This window comes from Agelaius tricolor, unplaced genomic scaffold (assembly GCF_023055355.1).
Source record: "Agelaius tricolor isolate 1412-34295 unplaced genomic scaffold, bAgeTri1.0.p SCAF_2, whole genome shotgun sequence".
Lineage (NCBI taxonomy): Eukaryota > Metazoa > Chordata > Aves > Passeriformes > Icteridae > Agelaius > Agelaius tricolor.
Window position 1 is genome coordinate 8,384,960 of NW_027269262.1, and position 22,339 is coordinate 8,407,298.

The 22,339-nt window shown below is 40.5% G+C and overlaps 1 protein-coding gene across 1 annotated transcript in view; it reads left to right on the plus strand.

Moving 5' to 3' along the window:
• The first annotated feature begins 7,795 nt into the window (after nucleotides 1-7,795).
• The window catches only part of ELOVL2 (ELOVL fatty acid elongase 2), a 51,340-nt gene continuing 36,796 nt past the window's right edge, over nucleotides 7,796-22,339 (plus strand). Inside the window, exon 1 of the mRNA XM_071452138.1 lies at nucleotides 7,796-8,062. Within this exon, the coding sequence (XP_071308239.1) occupies nucleotides 7,808-8,062 (255 nt within the window). The 5' untranslated portion in view covers nucleotides 7,796-7,807. The remainder of the gene's footprint in view (nucleotides 8,063-22,339) is intronic.

Here is a 22,339-nt window from a genome sequence, read left to right on the forward strand (position 1 = left end):
TGAAGGGGCAACAGGAATATCCAGGCCTTAGTCAAGGAAGTGATTTTACTGGCGAACCCGGCATGGCTCGAATTCCACCTGGCCTTGGCTCTTGCCCTCTGATGACGTGGTAGTGGCATATCAAAGCTGGCCCTTCCCACTTAAAAGAAATCTGAGGAAATAATATCTCTCAGAACTGTGATATGATCTTGATTGTGATATGGACTTTGCTGTTAGCACTGGAATGAAGTTAAAATTTTCCTTTGTAGCGTGCTGGTTAATGTTTCTAAAACTACTGGAAACGTGTGTAAATCCACTACTACAGAAGCTTAGTTTCCCATGGGCATGCCAACATTGTAGTGACACGTCAGAGAAAGCTAGTCCAGTTCTTTCTTTTATGTAGTATTTAAAAATCTTCCTGTTTAAGCGAAGCTAAGAATTCTTTGTTTTCCTGGACTCTGAGCATGCCACATGCCTCCTCCTTCCAATATACCTGTAAACCAAAATTACCTGCATGTGTGGTCCCCCATCCACATCCTTAAATCTGCTGTGATTTCACCAAAACGACCTAGAGTTCTTTCTTTCCGATCCTAGCCTTCTTTTCCCAACATTCCAAGCCCTGTTTAATACTCTACCTGGAGTATTAAACCACTTAGCATGTCTTTTGCAAGTATCATTTAATTTGAAACATGTTTTCTGTTATTTTCCAAGTTTTAACTTTGACATGACCATGATTTTTACATGTTATTACAATTCTCACCTCAGCACTTGTTACATATACTTAAGCAAGGTTTCTTTTGTATTACAAGCAAAGCAAAGTGGTAACAGTTGCTATCATATTATTTTTGAAAAATAAGCTTTCTCCTAGCTGCAGTGTTCTGTTTCTCTGATTTTTTTCTTACCATCTGCAGTTCTCTGGATATGGGACTACTACCTTCTCATTTCTGTAAAATAGCTGTCAGATGTAAGGGCTATTAAAATAATCCAAATATGCCATTCTATGGTTCCAAACTGCTATAATAATAGTAGCAATAGATTCATTCACATCACATCCCCAAGCATTGCAGAACCACACAGCATTCAGAATTGAAGAAAGAATTAATTTTGCAATCAGGTAATTTTGGAGCAATAAATATACATGATCCATGTATATAGGCCTCAGATATACATGGATATATATATGGATCATGCATTCAAACATATATAGTACTGCTCAAGGCAATATGGAATTTCAGGCACAGAGTGATTCTTGGGGTGTCCTGTGTCTTGTGCAGGGCCAGGAGTTAGACTTGATGATCCTGATGGGTCCCTTCCAACTCAGCATATTCTGAGATTCTAACAGACTAGGAAGTAAAAAATGAAAACAAGTAGCAATTAAAGTTCTAATATGTCTGTACAGGTTGAACACCTTCTTATCAATGTATGTTCAGTTTGGAAAACCTTAATTTTACTTATTTATGTTGTCCCTTTCTCTAGTTCATTCACCAGTCTAGTCACCTTGTTGTAGAGGGCCATCAGGTGACTTAGGCATTATTTCCTGCCTATAAATCTATTTTGACTAGTCACAATTACCTTGATCTTCATGTTTTCAGAGACCACATGAATTACAGGAGGATTTTCTCTGTGACCTTTCCAGGAACTGAGATGAAGCTCACAGGCCTGAAGTTCTCCAGACCTTCCTTCTTGCTCCCATTGAAGATAGAAGAGATGCTTGGTGTTATCCATTCTCCTGGAACATGTCCCAGTCAGCAGTGTATTTCAAAGCTAATTGAGAATGTCCTTGCAGTGACATCAGCCAGCTCTCTCAAGGACACAACCTCTCTGGCCCTGGGAACTTAAGATATTTCCATTTTGTGTAAGTGTTCCCTAACCTGGTCCTCCTCCACTGGGAATAATTCTGCCTTGCTCCACTATACTTTCCCTCTAATCTCTTGCCTGAGACCGCTGAATGCCTGTATGGGTGAACTACTGAAATTGTCCTTAGGACAGACATAAAAAGAACTTTCTGGCATAATGGCCAGGGAACTTCAATAGGAGATAGATGGGGGGGGGGGGGTAACTGGGGATGTTACACTTTAGCCAAGTCATGAGATACAAGAAGAAACTTTTCCTCCTCCAACCATTTGGTCAACACAATCTTTGTTATTCTATTTTTCCCAATACATGAAATAAACCCTTTCTTTCGAACACAAACTGAGCCACTTTGTGTCAGTTAAGATTTATATGCAGATCTCCATAGGAATGAAAAAAACCCAAACATATTACATGTATTTTACCTAAGACTTTTCTTCAGATGAAAGTTAAGTAACATGAATAAGTAGACATCTATCCCACTAGGTATCATTTCATATGCTAATGTACAAAAATCTGTACAATACCAATGGTGATGCACTTGGGATAGGTGAGCTGCAATATGGACATGGTTATTTTTCAAAACCCCATAAAATTACAGAAAAGAAAGCAGAACTACTGTTGGACTCATGAGGTTTTCTATTCACAGAAGTTCAGATAAAAGGTTACTTATACAAATCTAATCTTGGCATATCCAGTTCCTTAAGTGTATATGTGTGATGTGGAGTCAAAAAATTGGATCTAGCTCATCCATTCCCTGAGGAGGATGGAAAAATCTCACTCATGACATTATGACCTTCTCTCCATCCTCTCATTACATGCTGGCTGCATACTATCAATATTCTACATTGAACACTTTTTCCTGTGATGCTCAGCACTGATCGATCTTCCCACATCTTCTCTCAGCGTGTACAACCACAGACACACCGAGATATATTTTGGGGGCAGGGAAAAGAGTATGCTCAGGCCATCAGGCCGCAGAGGGACTGCAGCAGCACCAGACTGCAGTGAGGGGGCAGTCAGGGGCCTCTGCCCAACAGTGCACCAAACCACGGGCTGGCTCACTGCAGCAGCATTTGACATGTTTCCACAAAGCAACGAGGCCCCACAATGCTGTGAATAAGAAAGATAAAGACTCTTTAGCTCAGGGAAGAGGGGTGCAGATGCTGAGGACACAAACGTTATTTTCAGGGTGTGAGAGCTGATGCATCTAGACCAACCAGTTGTTTCACAGCAGCCAGTTAAGCACTGTTTGTGTTTGCGTAACAGGACAAAGGGAGGGATCTTATCCCTCCTTCACCTGGGAGAGGGCTGAGGCAGACAGACACATTTGAAATGTCAACTGATTTTTGATTGCCCCTTCTGGCCTGCTTTTGAGCTGGCATGTGGGGAAAATCTCATGCCTCATTTTATTTGTAGCACAGCTTTTGCTGATGTCGGGTCCTGCTGCAAGTGCTCAGCACTTCAACAAACCCATACTTGGTTACCTAGAGGGAGACAGCAGAAGGAAGAATGAAATCATTGACTAGCTGTAAAGACTTATATGTAAACAGCATAGAAATTATTCTATATAAGGTGTTTATTCTTGTCTTGAAAAAGAATCTCAGCCACTTAAGTTTGGTTTGGGTTTTTCTTTTTTTTTGTCCTTTTCCAGATCCTTGCATCAATTCTGGCCTCCTGTTTGTTTATTATCATCTGCACCCTGCATTGATGAAGTGGGAGTGCTGCCGAAGGCTATTATTGCAAATAAGGCTTAGTAAAATGAATGTGGGCAGGAAGAGCAAGTTAAAGTAATCCAGGCAGTTTTTGTTCTACAGTGTCCTAATTTTTTAAGCCTTCTCTTGGCACATATAGTATCTCTGAAGGTAACTGGCAACCATATCAACTCCTGGAGCCAAAATAATGTATAGGAACTTGACTGCCTATCAGTTGTACCCCAGAAGCTGGGCAGATAGTTACAGTTCATGCAGAAGGTGCAAATGTAGCCCCTTCTGCTATTCAGAATATACTCATTGACCTTCCCACTGCTGATTTTCTTTTGGTATTAATGCACTTCTCTTTTCCCGTGGTGGGAATACAGAGAAACAGCTTCCCCCCACCCCTTTCCCTCTGTGTTACACTGTTACTCATGACACTGTGAACTCTTGTATGTAGACATATGTATCTTGCGGATAGCAAGACCATGGTCCCAAACTGAGACCTCCACGAGCCACCCTAACACCAAATACTGGTGGCTGTAAGAGAGAAAATTGAGGTTCATCCTCAATTCCCAGCAGTTAACACCAGCAGGCTCCTCACAGGAGACACGCAGACCGCGAGGAGCTATGGTCTTTTGTAACAACTCACCTTCAGTATTTGCTTTGGAGCCCTCATACTTTTCCCAGTTCTTGGCTGACTTAAATGAACAGCACAGACTATTTGTATAAAGATGATAAGACTAAGAGGGATGAGAAAATTCTACTTATGTTAATTTATAGAATACAAAAATACATAACTAAGCTGTATCTGTGACTGCAGCCTAGCACTTTTCCTGTTGCAAATGCTTTCCAGCTTTAGCCAAGCCCTTAAAGAGGAAACACCAGCAGTGATGGTTTGTGTCCGAGAGAGGGTGCTAAAACAAAATATTTACCACAAAAACTTCAGAGCTCCACAATTGCTCAGTTCAGTGCTTCTGCCTGCATAAATTTATTTTGACTTAGTTTTTATTTTACTTGCTTGTAGCTGGCAATTTAACGCAGACATTGGCTTTATGGACATATTACACCAGCTGTAGTTTCAAAGCTGAAAATAACATTTAGAAAAAACTAACCATACCAGAGGAATACAAGGGAACAAACTTCCAAATTTTCACTTCAGCCTAATTACTCAGATTTGATTGCATGCAGTTTCATTACTGACAGTTCTGAGTAAATAAAATTAACTAAAAATAACAAAAGTTAACTGAAGGAGGAGATATTGAGGTTAGATACATGAAAGAAATTCTTTTCTTTCATGGGTGGTGAGGAATTGAAACAGGTTGCCCAGGGAAGCTGTGGATGCCCCACCCCTGGCAGGGGCTAGGGCCAGGTTGCATGGGGCCTCGAGCAAGCTATTCTAGAGAAATGGTGCCCCTGTTTATGACAGAGAGCTTGGAACTACATGATCTCTAAGGTCCCTTCCAACCCATTCTATGATTCTATAAAATTCTGTCACACTGGTCTTGTAACTCTCCATGGTGTTACTAGCAAAATTGAAATCTGCAGGTACATAACCATTGTCCTGTGCCAAAAAATTAGCAAAAGAATGGATAACAGAAGAAATGTATCCTCTTTCATCTGAGCTAGAATCTCAGAGACAGAAAAGACATTTTGCCAGTGAATTAGATAGAGGCTGCTGGCAGAATAATTTTGTGAAACAGGCATGTCCTGAGTTTAAATTCCAAGCTTTGGAAGAGGTCATGGTCAGGTCAAGAGCAGTGACTACTAGTAGGTGACATGGTAGTGGGAGACAGAAAGGCTTTTCTTTCATGAACTGAAACTTTTTCCTGCTGATTGAAACTTAGTGGGAGCTGAGTATTGCTGGTAGTTGACTGATCAGTGATACCTTGTTCACCCTGTTTCCTACTGAGCTGTAAGCCCAGTGTCAGCTTTGAACTGATTGCAACTCAAAGGTGCTTTTCCTAAGATGCAGAGATATCCAAAACCTGACTGGACACCACCTGCCTGAGCAGGTTGATTGGACGAGATCATATCCAGAGGTCCCTTCTGACCTCAACCAGGCTGTGATTCTGTAAATTAGGTAGTTTGTGATAAAGTACAACCTAGAACCACCCCTAGACCAGCAGTGCTCAAGCTAACTCCCTGCAGTATTGCACTTTGAACAGTGGTGGTTGTGTAACAGCATTGCCCCAGAATGAAATGCTGTTTAAACTGCCTCTTACTCTGCCAGTTTTCAGGGAATTTCAGCTGGAACTAAGCAAGTCTATTTGTCCATATGTCAAGTTATTTTTCTGCCTTTTGTCTCAGGACAATGTGCCGCTCAACAATCACTGGAAGCTGGCTGGCAGAGGTCTGCTCTGCTTATGCCTGGGGTCCAACTAAATGCATGGCATCACTCTCCCTACAAAACAGATGAATCCAAATCCTGCCACAGCCCTTAAATCTCCAAATTCAGGTCATTAGAGAGGTGTTAAAAATATCCATAATGCTATTACAGCTTCTCTTAGATGCCACCAGAATCCTATTTGTTCTTCACTGGAGACACTATTGTTTTTCTAAAAAAAAAATAAAGTTGCTATTGTAAAAGGAAACTAGTTAAGGAAGAAAAGTATCAATTAGTATGAATATAATTTTTCAGGAACAAGGAATTGAATAAATTAGAAATATGACATCTTTACCAAACTTGAACCTAGGTTTTCTTTCTGTTTTAGACAAAGATTAACAAGAATAAAGACAAAAATACCTTGTATTTTACCATATTTTTTGGTCTAGATTTGGCTTGGCACAATAACCCAGATTATTCTTGACTATAAAGAAATTGGAATAAAAATTGTGAAGCCAAAGCATTGCAATGCACTGTGTCACTTCTATGTTCCTCTGTCAGTCAGCTTCCAAACCGTTCCTCTCTCTACAGCACCTAAAGAGTGACAAGTTTTTTGGACAAACAGGACAATTTTCTGTTTAGTGAACAATTTCTCTGGGGAAAAAATAGGTATAGAAAGTATTTCTCCTCAATATTTCAAGATTGTTTGTAATGACGCACAAAGAATTAAATGAATAACCTATGGAAAAGATGAAGTAGGGCAAAGGTTGGCAGGTCAACCTCAGGAATTGGGGCAGTTAGTTTGGACTAACATGCTGGAATTTGGAAGCTTGAGCAAACAAGGTTGTGTCTGTAAAAGTGGGTTAGAAATTACATAAGGACACTCTTTCACATGTATCTCCTGGCAGTATCATTTCCGGGCAGGCAGAAGCCCCGGGAAGATCGCCATCCTCGCTGCCTTTGGTGGACCGCTGTGCTAGATCTAAGAGAAAGCAAGGGCTGAAGTAGCACATGGACAAGGAGCCAATCAGGAAGGAAATCTCAAATTCCAGAACATCAGTGCTACATTTTGGACAAATACAGCATGTCTGTACATCATGTACGCTTTAGTTTATGAAGATGACACCAGTCCTGCACCACACATGCTCTCCTTGACTTATTTCCACTGTGTTTCCACTGTCCCACTGACATGGAAACACATCTTTGAGCTCTGGTAAACCAAACTATGAACACAGAATTGAGAAGGCAGCTATGGAAGTGCATGTATGGATATGTAATTTCTTGAAAAATTTTCCTTTAGAAAATGAAAATGAAAAATAGTAATAGTTTTTAAGAAATATTATTTTGATTTCTTTATTAAAAGCAGATATAAAGAAGCAGGAAATTTTCAACCAACTTTGATAGTTTGAATAAATATTTTATAGTAGCTGTAAGAATTTGTTACCACTTAGAACAAAAATGAGTTTTGAAGGTGTGAGATTTTGTGCTTGTTGCACCAAGCACAAAGCCACTTCCATCCCTGACTCTTTCTGTTGGGTGTCAGAGGCTAAGTTGTGATGGCATCAGTAGCTCCTGTTCTGTGTGATTTTTGTTTCCCTCCTAACCAGCCTAAACATTTTCTTAGCAGTTCCTCTGTAACAGAGAGATCTCCTTGGAGATGCCACAGTTGGAATCATGGAATCATTTAGAGACTTCTGAGATAATTGAGACCAACCGGTAACCATTCCAGGTAGTGGATCTCACTTTGGCAAAGTGTGTGCAGGATTCAGGGCTTCAGATTAGAGAAGCTCATCTTGTAAAAACGAGTGCTGGGCCATAGACCAAACCCAAGTTGAATCCAACAGATTCAGTGACCCAGTCTGCTCCAAAGCGGCCCGACAGTGAATTGAATCTTCCCGACAGGGTGGATTCCAACAAAGGCAAACGGCCACCATCTGCCGTGACAGCTGGGTGGGTGATGGAACAGCACCGCACAGCCTCTCCCCCTGCCCAGCTACTGCTCCCCACCGCCTCCCCATCGCCCTGCTGGGCTCTGCCCGCCGCCGGCGGAGCCCCGGCCCTCCCTCCGGCCCCGTGCCCGCCCTCTCACCGGCGGGGGCGGGCACGCCGGGGCCGGGAGAAGGCGGTGCCTTATAGGGCGGGCGCGGGGGCCGCGCCTGCAGAGCCGCGCCGAGCCCGGCGATACCCTGGACAGCGCCGCGCCGCCACCATGGTGAGTGGGGGGACCCCCTGCGTCCCCTCCCCGCACACGCACATCCCTCGGGCCCCCTGCCCCTCTCCTCCCTGCCCCCCGCTCCACCGGGGCCGACGGAGAGCCCCCGCTGCCCGCCCGCCCTCCTCCCCCGCCGCTACCCCCGCTCCTACGGGCCGCGTTCGGGGCGTGATTTTTCGGGGGGAAAGGGGGGGCATGGCCTCAGATGCCCCCACGCCAGGCACCCGAGCCGCCGGCGCGGGTCGGGTCGAGCGGCTGAGCTTGGGCATTGTAGGGAAGGAAGGAGGGACAGAGGGACCCTTAGGGAGCGGGGGAGAAGGGATGGGGGAGAGGGAGCCCTGGGGGCAGCCGCGCAGCACGGGGAGCCCGGCGGCGTGCGGGGACAGGCACGTGGAGCAACGCGGTCCTGGGTGGAGGGAGGGATGGAGAGAGGGAGCGAGAGATGCGCAGCCCCTGGGCATCCATCTCCCCGGCTGCCCTGCGCCCTGCCCTGCTCCGAGCAGGTGCATTCTGCTCTACCCCGAGGTGCGTTTGAGCGTGTTACATAAACCGATTATTCCCGGTAATTTGTTATCTTAACAGAAGCTCTTGCTTTATCCATGCAATCTGTAGTGGAACACTTCCTCTTTCTTTTTTTCTTTTTTTTTTTTTTTTCTCCATGTAATGAATGAACAATGGAGTTTTAGATTCTAGTTCAGCACTTAAAAGAGTTAAAGTGGAACAATGAAGTCACCTATTTAGCGAGCAGTGCCGATTCCCCATAGCACATTGTGTCTTTGCAGTCATAGTAACTTTCCCAAAGGGGCTCATCCTGTTTATAAACAGCAATGCATTAAGTGTACTGCCGACCTTACAAAGTAGGACACTAGCAAAGAAGTGTTTTGCAGCCTTAAATTTTGAGGCACATTGGGATGAATAATTTGGCAAAGCTTGTTGTACCAGAAACTTGAGACATGATTAACTGAGCCTAGTTTTTGTTTTATATGATTTAACAACAAAAATACTTTTTCCCCCCAAAAAAAGTCTTTGCATCACATATAGTAAATTCTGCCTTCCTTGAACCAAAATCGGTTTGGACCCTTCCTTCCCCCATAAATCCAGACATGAATAATATCCGAATAGTCATTCTATGAATTAACTTCAGTCCTCTTTCTAAAAGTCCTGTGTACACCTGCTGTCAGTCTGAATCTGTTTCTCCTGTGTATTCTATTTGCCACCAACTCAGCTTTGGGATGATAGATATGAGAAGACCCTATTGAAAAGACCTGAAATGGTGCAGTAGTTTATGCTGCCTGAGCCCCTTTAGAGTGACATAATTGAATTTCTATTTCCTATCAATTTGGAATACAAACACAAAAGCTATGACTAAATTACCACAGCTGCACAAAGACTAAGTGAATACCAGCCATTGATAATGTCTCCCTTGTGGCAGAGGAAGAAGGTTACAAAGATACCTGGTGTTGCAGAAGGTAATGTACATTATTTATCAGTAATTGGTACAGGTAATACCCAGGTGCTCAGGAGTACTGAGGCAGCAGGAAAGAAAGGTAAAATACCCAGAACTAGTTAAAATGTTACATTCTGATTCCTTCCAGGACTGAGATGAAGTCAGTTATACTGGTGCAAATCAAGGAAGCATTAATTGGTAACATAGGCATTGGCAACCTCATACCAATGGAAATTATAGCTGAGACCTACCCTTAATTCTTTCTGGTTCCTAGAGCTGTTCAATTAACCTTGACATTTTTCTTGAAATGGCTGGAAGCAATAACCAGAAGTTGCCATTCCGAGCTTCACGTGGGTTTGGATTAGCAAATTTTGCGCTTTCTGTATGTCCAGTAATCTTAGCGTTCAAAAGTTGCTGATATTTCCCAAGCTTTGTTACTCATACATAAAGGCATTCTGAGGAAAGAATTGCCAGTCTGAGAAAGTCCTTGAAGTGGTATAAAGGCTGAAGGTTACTTTCGAAAGAGTGTCTTTGGAATAATAGTTACTGAAACAAATACCTGAGCTATTGATGAAAGCTGTTGCAATGATGCTAATGCAGGGTTAAAAGTTAGAGCACATCGATTTCTAGATGGACCTGGAGCTTGGGGGCAAGGGGTCATGGGGACAGCGGAGAATACTGCCAAAGGTATCAGGAGCAAATGTAGGACAAACAGATTTTTGGCCCAGGTGGTGGGAACATTCATTGAGCATTCCCTTCACTTGTATAGAAATCGAGATAAGCAGGCTTATGTTGCTAGTGTCCTTTAAACTCAACTGAGAGTTTTTTCAGCATCCTAGGTGTTCAATAATCACTATTATTTGTAGAAAGTTGAATAAGAAAACTTTTTTGTTTGTTTGTTTTGAAACTACATTTTGCTGAAGCAGCAAACTACTGCCATCATAAAGCATTAAGTATTTCCTCATCATCCTCACCATAGGAGGGCAACCACAGTGGCTTGGTTCTTCTGTTTATGTAGTTCACTGCAGCTCTCTGTGCTTCAGTAAATCTAGGTCAAATTACACTGGCTCAGGATTTGGCTGCACCCTTGAACTTTAAACCGATTACACATTTTGATTTGTCAGTGTATTTTCCATGGGGTCAAATCCCACTTTCATGGGGTAAGAGGGTGTATAGCATTGCACAGTCATGGCAACTTATGCTTACAAGGAGACTGGGCAGCACTAAGGTAAGCATAAACATGAGGACTGTATTTAGATATTATAGATCCTTTGCCAGTATCTATACCTCCACAAGAATCCCGTGGTAGAAGGAGAGGAGAGACAGAAGCTGGAATATGCTTTTCATTTCCTTCAGAGGCTTTGGTACCCCTGGAATCTGAAGTCAACACAGAAAGACACCTAACTCTTCTAAGCATTCATAAGCATCATGGCCACCATATCCGGATATGGACCTTGGTATGGGCATGCACTGATTGCAGAACATACGCAAAGAGCCTGAGAGAGAGCAGAAATGCCTCTTCTTTGTCGACTGTAGCCAAAATAAACCTGTCTCATTGTCCATTGGTGTTTGTTAGTTTCTCTGAATACTGCATGAGAAGGACGATTGCAAAGACAGTGTCCTAGCCCCTGGACAGTGGCACACAAATTGGAAGAGAATGTTTTTCAGCAGACAGAGATCAGCTCAGCACAAATACCTGATGACACAACCTCCAGTGCTACAGCACCCACAAAATCTCTCCAGCTCCAGCAGAGTGAAGAGGGAATGGACTGTAGCAGCCCTGCCATCCAGAACCAGAGCAGGAAGGCAGGGGTTTGCCAGCTGACACAGAATTAATAGGCTATGAGAAAACATGCTGAGAAGCTGCATATAGAACAGGAAAGATAGGCTCTACTTGCATAGAAACTCAAGAAGAGACACTGAATCCTTTTGCACATGGTGAAATTGATTAGGGAAAAAACCTTCCAGGAACTGAAGTAAGAGTCCACCAATTCATTTGCATAGTTACAGATATGCACTTACCAAAACCTGCATGCCCTTGGTGTTGATCCCTCTCATCTCTAGGAAGATCCTCTGATTCTTGAAGACTGATCATTGTATCTTCATTACAAGTAGTCTGATCTGTGAAAAAAAGCACAGTCCTCTTGTTCATCAGGAACTTGATTTTACATTCATTTAACTTTATAGCATCTCTTGTTGACTTTATTGAAGAAAAAGGTTAATCATAGGCAAACACTTTAAATTTGAACTTCTGACTCAATCAAAAGTTGGGAAAAAACCTGCAGTAGTATTTTCTTGAGGTATTAGTAAAGTCCAAAGTAAGGCAAATATAAAGGCCTGTTTTATTCCCCGATCTAAGCAAAATTCAAGTGTAAATAAATAGAATAAAATCATATTCTTCCTGATGCTTTCATGCCATGCTCTATGGAGTTTTGTTAAACACTGCCTGTAAAACTGATTTAAAAGCTGAGACATTATTAAGCATCCTACAAAGAGTGTCTGAAGTCTATATTCAATAATAAAATAATATGTCACAAGTGCAGTCTGATTTGTAATTAAAGAATGTAACAGAGAAGGGAGGGAACTTATGGGGATGGAATTAAGTGTACACCTGCTTGTTCCAGCCAGAGAGCTGCTGGGATGAGCCTGCCTGGTGAGACAGTGGTGGAAAGGTACAAGGAGGATTGCCCAGCTGTAACAGAGAAGTAACACCCTGGGACGTGCAGCTCTGTCACATTATAAATGCCACACTTCAGAATTTGAGCACACCAAATTAATCAGCCAATTTGTGAGTGCCTGGCAACAGTGGAGCTTGTAAATCCATTATCTGGATAAACCCTCTATGGCTTCCCTTCTCATATGCTAAAAACACAGGCCACACTATCTGAGTGACTGCGTCTTTACCCATGGGACTGCTGCACAGCTGACAAGTAGAGAACAATATGAAGTGAAGTGAATATTTATTAATTCTGTGGGGCATCTTATCTACGTAACTAACAGCAAAAGCCACTTTAAGTTTTTGAGGAATAAGTAAATTCAGATTTAGGAGTGTAATTAGAATTCTTTACATCTTCAAGAAATTACTGCATTATATTGGCATTAATACTGAAAGTACTCTGACTTGATGTCAGTCTAACAAGAACAGAGTGATAATTTTAAATATTGAGTTCATCTAGGTAATGACTTTTAAACTGCCCTGAACTTCCTTTTTTTCCACTCAAAACTGACTGTGGTAAAGTGGTCAGCTCCCCATAGTGAAGGAAATCAAGCCCTCTCTAGTAGAAATTTGTATACAAAGATATATAATTAGAGAATAAAAAATCAAGATCATTAAGTTTTCATCATTGGTTGGAGAGATTTTGATTTTTTTCACCCTAAGGAGGACAGATATGGAAATGAGTTAAGAAGTAGTTCATATTCTGTGTCATCATTTGAAAACCAAACACAGCAAGAAATGGAAATTTAGAAGTACGGTGACCAAGTTTCAAATAAATGTCCTAAACCCAAGTATTAGGAGCCACAACCAAACCATTCTTCCCCTAGTTCTTAAAGAACTTCCTACAGGATGCTAGTCACTAGTCACCATTCATGAAGTTTTTAGCCAGTGAAGACAATGTGGTACAGCAGCCTAACAGGGGTACTGACTTACACACATGATAAAAAGTCTGCAGCTGTTGTTATTTCCTCCAGATGACAATAACTGGGGCAGTTTACAGACATTTTGTATCATTAGGGCATTACCATGCAGCACAGTCATTAGCATTTTTATTCTGAGGAAAGTGTCGGTCTGGGTGTTTCCATGGTGTAATGGGTTTAAGAGTCTGGGCTTTAAAATTCCAGTTATGTGTGGATTAAACTCCAGGATACCCACTGTTGGGGCTGATGGAGAAAGGGAGCTAATTAGCTTGGGCACCGTCTTATCCTGTGCCAGCAGACAGTGCTCTGTTATTTGGGTTTCATACAATTTTAAGAAAAAGTGTCCTTGGAGTTCATTAGGGTTCATTTAAGGTTTTAAAAGAGGTAAATTTAGAATTGTTTTGGAGGAGGAGACATAAGAGGACTTCCATACCCTCTGTTTTCTTCTTTATTAAGCTTGAAAATCAACTGTCATTTCCTTTCCTCTCCTTGTGCCGTCTTCTTTAAACATGACTGAAGTCCAAATAATGAATTAGCATTTGAAATGCAAGGTTTTGCCCTCCAGGATTTAAGGGAGAAATGCAAGGAAGAAAAAAAAGTTAAGGACCAGTTTATAGAAGAAGATATTTGCTTCTTTAATTGTTGTTTTGTGTTCTCAAGTGACACTTTGGAAAGTAAGCATCAGCTTCTGTTTCCTTATTTCCTTATATTACACTTGTATTTTCACATCCAACTAGAAGTAAAACAAGACTGTTTCTTGCATTTTTCTGTAAGCATGGATAAAACTGTTCCAAAAAGCAAAGTGCCTTCAAATTGGCAAGGAATAAATGGTTGGCAAACTTTTTGAGAGTGATTTCCTTGTCAGGGAATTGGCACATCTCTTGGTAAGGCAGTTCTGAATATTACTGTCCACACCTGCTTTCTCTCCCATTGCTGGCTGCAGCCAGCCAAGTTACTTTTGCTGGAGTTTAAAAGATTAACTGTGAGGTTGTGCAAGTTCTGATCTGATAGGAGTTGGTATTTGTGCCAGAACCATGTTTTAATGTGCACAAGCTGTAATTTTTTTCAGAGTTTGTCAGTAGTCCATGCAATTCCAGGGGTAAAAATCATTAAGTCTTTATATGTTTTTATATTTATATACTTGTCAATTTATTATTTAAATATCTTTATATATTAAGTAATTTACACAATTTGCCTTGTGACTGGCTACTCAAAATTATCCTCCTCCCCAAATTCAGATGCTTGTGTGATATGAAAAATATCCCATGCAATGGGATATTTTCTAGAACCAGCTGCATCTGTCCTCTCAGCTGTTAGTATTATGTGTCATCCTAGGGTAGCATTTCAGTGTTGCTTTGCTGTTACACCAGACTGTACTGTGGATTTAAATCTTAAAATCAGCCCTTCTTACCTAGGAGAACCCACTTACCTTGACTTGACTTCTTTCCAAGGCATATCTTTTAATACTGACAGAAAAGTATGCATGAAGCCAGACAAAAACTCCATATTTTCAAGTTAATGGAGGAAAAAGAAAAATCAAAGACTTGGAAAACAAGTGTATCAGCAACCAGTTCAGATTAGCAAAGTCTTTATAGGTGCCTTTCTTCTTCCCACTTCCTGCTGCTACTGAAAGCAGAAATGAGAGATGTCTTCCAGCCAGCAGTGATCATCACTCTCCAAGTAGTAGACAGCTTATTTATGTGAGTTACCTAAGAAATCCAAATCTTCTCCCACAAATTAGGTACATCCACTGAAAAATCTGGATACATCCACAAAAGAATCTGGATTCACTCTTAAAAGCAACATTGGAAATTTTTCCTGTTGAAATACTGGAGCTATTGGCTTTATCTGGCAGCTTGATGATTAAGAACCATGAGAAAGGACTGCTCATTCAGTCCTTCCCCAGAACCAGAAAAATGAAGTACATCACATCTCTAGTTTTACAGCATTCTTTTCAATTTCCAGGGCTCTTTTTTCAGGCAGAAATTTAGTTACGTATTCTAAGATTTTTTTTTTTTTGATATGTGGCAAAAGCATCGCAGGATCTTCAAGCTCTCCTTTGAAAGCTGAGATACAGCTTGTGATTTCTTGATGCTGAAACACATTTGAAACTTGTCTTTAAAACTGGCTATTTGTGCAAGGCAACAGAAGAGGTAGCATTTAGCTTTATTGTTCAGCAAAATAGAAATACCTCTCCATTTCAGTGAAAACTGAAATGAAAACCCTTTGGGTTCAATGCAGTTATTTCTTCCTTACTGCTGTAGGCTTTGTAAGCCTGCATTTTAATAGTAGCTGCAAAAACCCTTCAAAGATAAAAGGCTAGATAAGAGTTCTTTTGATTACAATAACTTAAAGAAAAATTAAAAAATATCTCTCATAACCTACCTGGAGAAAGAGAACCAATTTTTTTTCCCATTTTACATTTACTAAATTAGGAGCATCATTTTATTTCAAATCTGGTATAACTAAAATGTCCCTTCCGGACTACATTTAATAGAATTTTTTTTTCACAAAATATTTTCTTTTTCATCAATCACAAAATAATTTTCTTCTGTTTGCCAGACGCCTTTGGGAGATGGTAGAATTCAGATCAGAAAGTGTTTTGATGGAAAGGTACAAAGTTGAAAGCCAAGACAGAGAGCAGTAAGACAGGTGTAGAAGAGAAAAAAGACAGCACTATCCCATTTTTCCCCCAGATGTCTTTTCCTGAGTTTAAAGGAGTGTGAGTATTTCAATATTCTGGCTTGTTAAACCTCAGGTCTTGCTGAAGCTTGACATGCCTACAGCAAGCACTTAGTAAACCTAACAGGTCCTCAGCACTCAATAGGATAATAGGAATAGGAACATCCTGATCAGCTGAAAATGAGAAACCCATGCTAGTCCCCTGGTCTTCAGGAAATTTGGGGTTTCACTTGTTCTTGCTTCTATTACAAAGGTGTCCCCCCACTGTTCCACCTCTAAAATGAACAGCACTGATAAGACACTGGAGTAAGTGTAATTCTCAGAGGCTTTCATTGGATGAAATAAGGTGGTTGTTTCAGCAAAGAGGATGCAATATTATTCAAATAATAATGAGTCAGTGTAAATTAAGAACACTGAACTCAATAACAAAGTAGAAAGCAACGTGAGATGATTAAATACGTGTGAAACTTCATTATACATCCAGCATTAGATGAGGTTTGAGAATTTGTTACCTGAAATGATCATGCATTTGACTCTATAAGCCAGTTTAGGATATATTTTGATCAATATACAGCTGATCAACTCCACAGGTTAATACCGCAGGTAATTGAATTTAAATTAGGAGAGAGACATATGCACAGTCAGAGTGAAGGAAGCTTTCGATTTCAATTGGAACCCTCAAATGTTTATACCTAGCTGGGAAAAGTACCAGAGGACATCTTCAGACATCACCTCCTGCTTTCTTTCTTATAGCCTTCATAAAAGAAATAATTCTAAGTAGGTGGATTTTCTTTACAATCAGTGATACTTGGAATTCTTTTATTTTACCTGCTTACCTAACTCTCACAACTGTCACACATTTACTCCCTCACCACATTTATAGATTGCACCAACTTAAACAGAGGTATATATTTCTTGCTATAATTGGTTTCCCATGGGAAAGCTTCTTAGCATTGCTTTTTTGTCTAAAATATCTTAGTACTGTATGATATTAAATAACTAGATTTACCATTATTACTTTTGCCACTCTTTCAGACAATGCATTTCACCAGCAAACAATTTTTCTGTGTCTGCTAGTTGGTTTTTCTCCCTTAGTTGGTGTTTTTGGAGGTTTTTTTGAGTACAGAAGGTTCTCATTTTATCTTTATTATCTTATCTGTTTATTTAGTTTTTAAGGTTATCTGTACTGAAACAAATCAGCTACAAGCTCCATCAGTGCTGTTTCTAACTTCTGCAGAACAAACGTATTTATTGAGTTTACTTATAAGAAATTGTCATCTCTTCAAATAGTTATTCCTAACAGCACACACATGATGCAAAGTAAGAAGTGATGCTTATCCTTCTTGGAAACCTAAGCTGGTAAGGATATTCATTTTCTGGAAAGCGGTACTTGATCAGTGCGTGTGATGTATATCAGGTCTCAGATACTTCAAGCTGACCTTGCCAGCAACTCTAGTTTTTCTCCCAGCTGCTATCTGTCCACTTTGGAGCAGCATTGAACCTCATTGATGCTTAACTATCAAGGGAACCAAAATTTTTCCAAATGATGTCTGTCTTTATAATAGCTGTTTCTTCTGAGAAGAATTCATTCAGTCTGGATGGGTGTGACAGCCACAGCGGTGCAGGGCTCTCATGGAGCTGTTATGGCACATGGAAATTCCCAACTTCAATGGTGCTTGACTTTCCAGGTCAGCTTAGGCTGATCCTATCAGATGATCTTCCTGAATGCTGAAGAAAGCTAGCTGTGTGAAAAGCCTCCACCAAGAAAGCTGATCTTTTAATACTGGACATAATTACAAAGACACAAGATGTATTGCAAAACCAGCAATACCCACTGAAGTACTGCATGTTTTCTAGTCATGTTTGCTTTACATATTATTAGATATTGTGACATGCTTACTCTTCAGAATTTTTCGGGTTTTACTTTTCTTCTTTCAGTCAGCAGTTACTCATAAATGATATCTACCATCAAATGATAAATTAGGAGATAAATGTCTGTTACAACTCACAAGCTTGAAATCTGCTTGATTTAAAATCTAAGGTACAGATTTTAGAAGTAGGTATTTTTACTGAAAACTTCATGCTTCTTTCCCAGAACAATTTACACTCCAAATTGAAAAGCTTCCTGTACTGAGTTTTGTGTCCACATTTGTCACACAGCAGTTAGACAGTTTTGTACATGGGTAATGACCTCAAAGTGAAATTGAAAGGCTTTGCATGTGTTGGAAGATTAAGGCTGAAACCTTAGAAGCTGGGATGTGAACTCTCTAATCCTCAGCAGCATGCTACAAACACCTCCCCCTCCTTCAAATTCTTTTCTTTCACCTTTTCCAACTTACATCCCTAAAATAGCTCAGGAAAGGTTCTATCCATTTGGGCAAAAACTATCCAAAGAAATGGCACAGCAAATGGCTGCACACCAAGGAAAAACATTTCTCTAGTGGGCAAAAGAACACACCCAGATCTCCTTCACCCAAGCTGTAAGAATAAGAGGAGCTAAGTGCTGTTACTTTTAAGGATGTGGCTAAAGCAGGATACAACCTGACATATGTTACCAGTCCCTGCATGGGACAGATAGAAAGCATGCACACACATACCTCAGACTTCCTTACCTTGCCAGAATCCTGCATTCCCTGTTTTTGAAGAGAAATTACGATACAACTAAGATACAAATTAAGATACAAGCACTGCACTGCTGGCAGTGGGTCCAGTGAGTCTGGCCAAGGAGATTGTTACATCCGTGTGGAACTCTGCTGGTCCCTGCAGCAGCCAGCATGGCATTTTCCCATAATGTGTTGGGTTATAATTGTGCTATGGACATGCTCCCTCATAAATCTCCTGCTTCTTCCAGGGGCAAGGGGATGGGAATTTGTCCTGGTTTAATGTCCTTGTATAATTCAACAACTTGAGCAGGTTAGACAGAGTATGTATCAGGGTAGGTTTTGCCTTTGGGCAGGTACTTAGCCCAGTTTGACTAAGTGTTTATAGGTGCAATTTTCCACAAAGGAAAAACAGCTGGGCAGAATTCATCTTACTAGATTTAATGTATAAATAAGACACTCCGTAGAGGGTTTGGGGGGAAAAAAAGCAAACTTCTAATAATAAGCTTTATTATAAGTGTGCTTTTGTGGGTTTTAATCCCACTTTTTTCCTTTCTCAGCTTTCTGAATTTACAGAGGTCAGTAAAAATCTTCAGTTAGAGGTATTGGTTTTAAATATAATTCTGGTTTTACTCTTACTGTGAAAAGCTTGAAAGTATGACTTTAACTTCTAGATTGTGTAGATTTATGGAAACAAGAACTTGGTGGCTTAGTTCAGTAAAAATGCAGGGCAGAAGGGGTTTGATTTGGGGGATCTATAGTAAAGAAGTCACTGCAAAAGCTAGCCAAAGATCTGAACACCTCTCTGCTCCTGTTCCATATGTGCCAGCTCCCAGGCAGACAGCACCATTCCTTTGCTGCAGGTCACTGTCCTGCACAGCTCACCTGAACTTGATACAGTGTCTTTTAAGAGCTCCAGTTTGGATAGTTTCAATTAACCAATCCCTTTATCTGAAATAGGTAAGAGCTGTAGACCAGCAAAACCAAAAACCAGCACTGCCAACAGCCCTGCAGTGCCATTCCCAGCCCAGGGGAAGTACAGCTGAGAATCCAGGGCATGGCAGTCCAACTCTCCAGCCAGCACAGTGGCTTTCATGGTAAAAAACTCAGGCAAAACTTAAAATGACACAGATGTTTAGCTCTGATTTAGTTGTTCTGTATGTTTATAAGGAGTTCAGGGCTGTTAAATAATTGCTTCAACTTGAGACTGTTTCACTTATGAGGATGAAAGTATTTTGAGGACCATTATTTGCTACTAAAAAAATAAGGTATCCTATGTCACAATTTTCTGTTTATGCATGGAACCTTTAATATTTAAAACAGGCTTCTGTACACAGTCCCTAGCTATTGCAACTTTAAAGTACTTCAGGAGTATGAAATTAATACTAGTGAATTTCACAAATTCATAAGATATTGCCTACATGTACTGTACATGGTTAAGTGATGCAAACAAAATCTGATGCATTTCATTCATTTTCTTACATACAGTACTTGTAGCATTTTATATGTTAGAAGTGCCTTCTAATTCATACATCCTGACAATGAGACTTTGTAACTGGTTTGAAACAAGTGTTAATTATGTAGGGAGCTGTCAGTTTTTCCAGCATCTCTTACAGTTTTCCTTTGTTTTTACATGCTTCAGAGGCTGTATTCAATCTTCTACCACTCTTGTCCTTGGCAAAAGTGTGTCTGTAAAGGGAATTAAGACTGCAGGAAAAGTCTGAATTAAGCAATTATTTAGTTAATATTTTACAAGTTGAGTTCTTAACTTACAGTTTTCTGAAGGGCTGCTGACAATTGCCTGTCAAAGATTACAATATGTAAAAAAAGCACCCTAACACTTTATTTAATTTTTTACATTTTGGTACTTTAATTTAATTTCTTGTCTTTCAAAGAGAAAAATACACAGCCCTACTTTTAAGTGTGCCCAGAGGAACTAGAAGTGCTACCCACACAGATTTTCAAATACTCCTGCCTTGTGTCCTCTGCCAGCAGCCGAGGACCCCCCAGCACTGGTATGAGCTGATTAAGAAACTCAGGCAAAACTGTTCACTGGGGGAAAGCCCCAGCCAGGGAACACATTTTATAAAATCCTTTTTGATCCCCCTGCCTCTATCAGGAGGGGCAGGCAGTCCCTTGCACATTAATCCCTGCCGTGGGGACACAGTGGCAGACATCTGGGACGGCAACCAAGAAATCTACTGCTTTGGCATAGAGTGCCCTTTGTCCTCCTGCACCACCAGGATTGTGGGAAAATCAGAGCTCTTGCTTTTGTATTTTTTTGGGGGAGTTTTGTTTTAGTTTGGGTTTTTTTAAGGTTCTTTGTCCATCAAGCCATGAGATCGTGTGCAGAGGCTGAGGATCTATTCATCTTAGATCGTGAAGTTTGTTGCTGTAGAAAATGAAGAGATTTTCACAGTACTAAAAAGGACATGTTGTCAGCTTGTCCCTGTTTCTTTCTCCAGAAAAATGATCAATTGTGTATGCAAAGCACAAAATAAAGTCCTGCATACATTATACTAACTTATGGAATCAGCTTCTCAGCAGCAACAAAATTTGTCTGCAAATAGTGAGGGAAACAAACTTATCATGATATGGCATACTGAGAAAACGGAGCTGCCATATAAACTTGTTGCTGTAATTCTCCTCTACCATTTCATTTGCTCCCTGTGCCCTTTTGGTTTAGTTATTGTATGGGTCTAGATGTAGGATGCAAAATCTTTGTTGCAAAAACAGTGTAGTAGCACATGTGGCAAATTTTGGGCAAACACTTTACACCCAGTATATATTTCGGGAATATTCTGTTCCAAAGCTAAATAATCTGGTAAATCCAAAGCCTTAAAAGGATGATTGTCTCCTTTGTTTTAGTAGAGTTATTTTCCTGTGCTTCTCAAAGTGCAGCTGGCTATCTTGCTCTTATATGAGGTGAAATTGTACACTGGTTCTTCAGACACAGTTTGGTTGGGCATCCTTTATCAAGCCTAGTTGTTTGGAAGCAGGTAAGTTAAGCTGTGCAGGCCTTCATATTGCTGATGTAAAATTAATTCTGACACTGATCTGTCTTCCCAACGCCTTGTAAAGTCAACAAGAGCTGAACAAACAATTAAGAAAGCAACCAAAACAAAATTAACTTCTCTCTAAAAAAACTCATTGGGGTTTTTTTGTTTGTAACTTTAAGACCTGCCTGTTCCAAATGAAACTTTCTGTTATTCAAGCCAGAGCCCATTCCCAAGGATTGCTGCTTTGTTTGAGAAAGTGATGTATTCACTCAGGCTGTTAGAAGGAGGCAGAATTTTTATCTACTGCTTCATTTTTAACTGATTTCCTTTTTGTTTATTCCCTCACCATCATACATTCTTGTCACATCATCACTGTCAGGAATTATGCTCCAACTCAGGTCATTCTGTCGTTTTAAATCTTATTGTTAGGGCAAAGGAAAATGAGGTCAATAATTGCTACCATTTTCTTGGGAACTGCCAGGCTGCATCTGAGGTCTCCCTAGAGAAATCTTCTTTAATTACAAGTTAAGCTGATGTTCCCCTGTGTAGCAGGTAGAATTGAGCAGGATTACTTTTAAAAGGATTGCACTGATCTGCTTTGGTGACAGTTTCATTTTGAAATTCTGATAACAAGCAAGAGGATGGATTATAAAGATACAGTTCTTGGGAGTGTACATGACTGACAGATGCTGCAAATTGGGCCACAGCAGCAACTCTTCCTTTTTACTCTTCTTTTAAGGCCATATGAGATCTATTTTAAGAGCTGAAATTGGCTTGCATTATTTTAGTGATTACTTAGCATATTCACAAAGAACAGAGCAAAAAAAGTTTGGGAATTGTAGAAGGGAAATCATGCAAGCAGTCATTCAAGAAAGGGGATTTTTCACTTGGAAACATTCTGACCCTCAGCCTT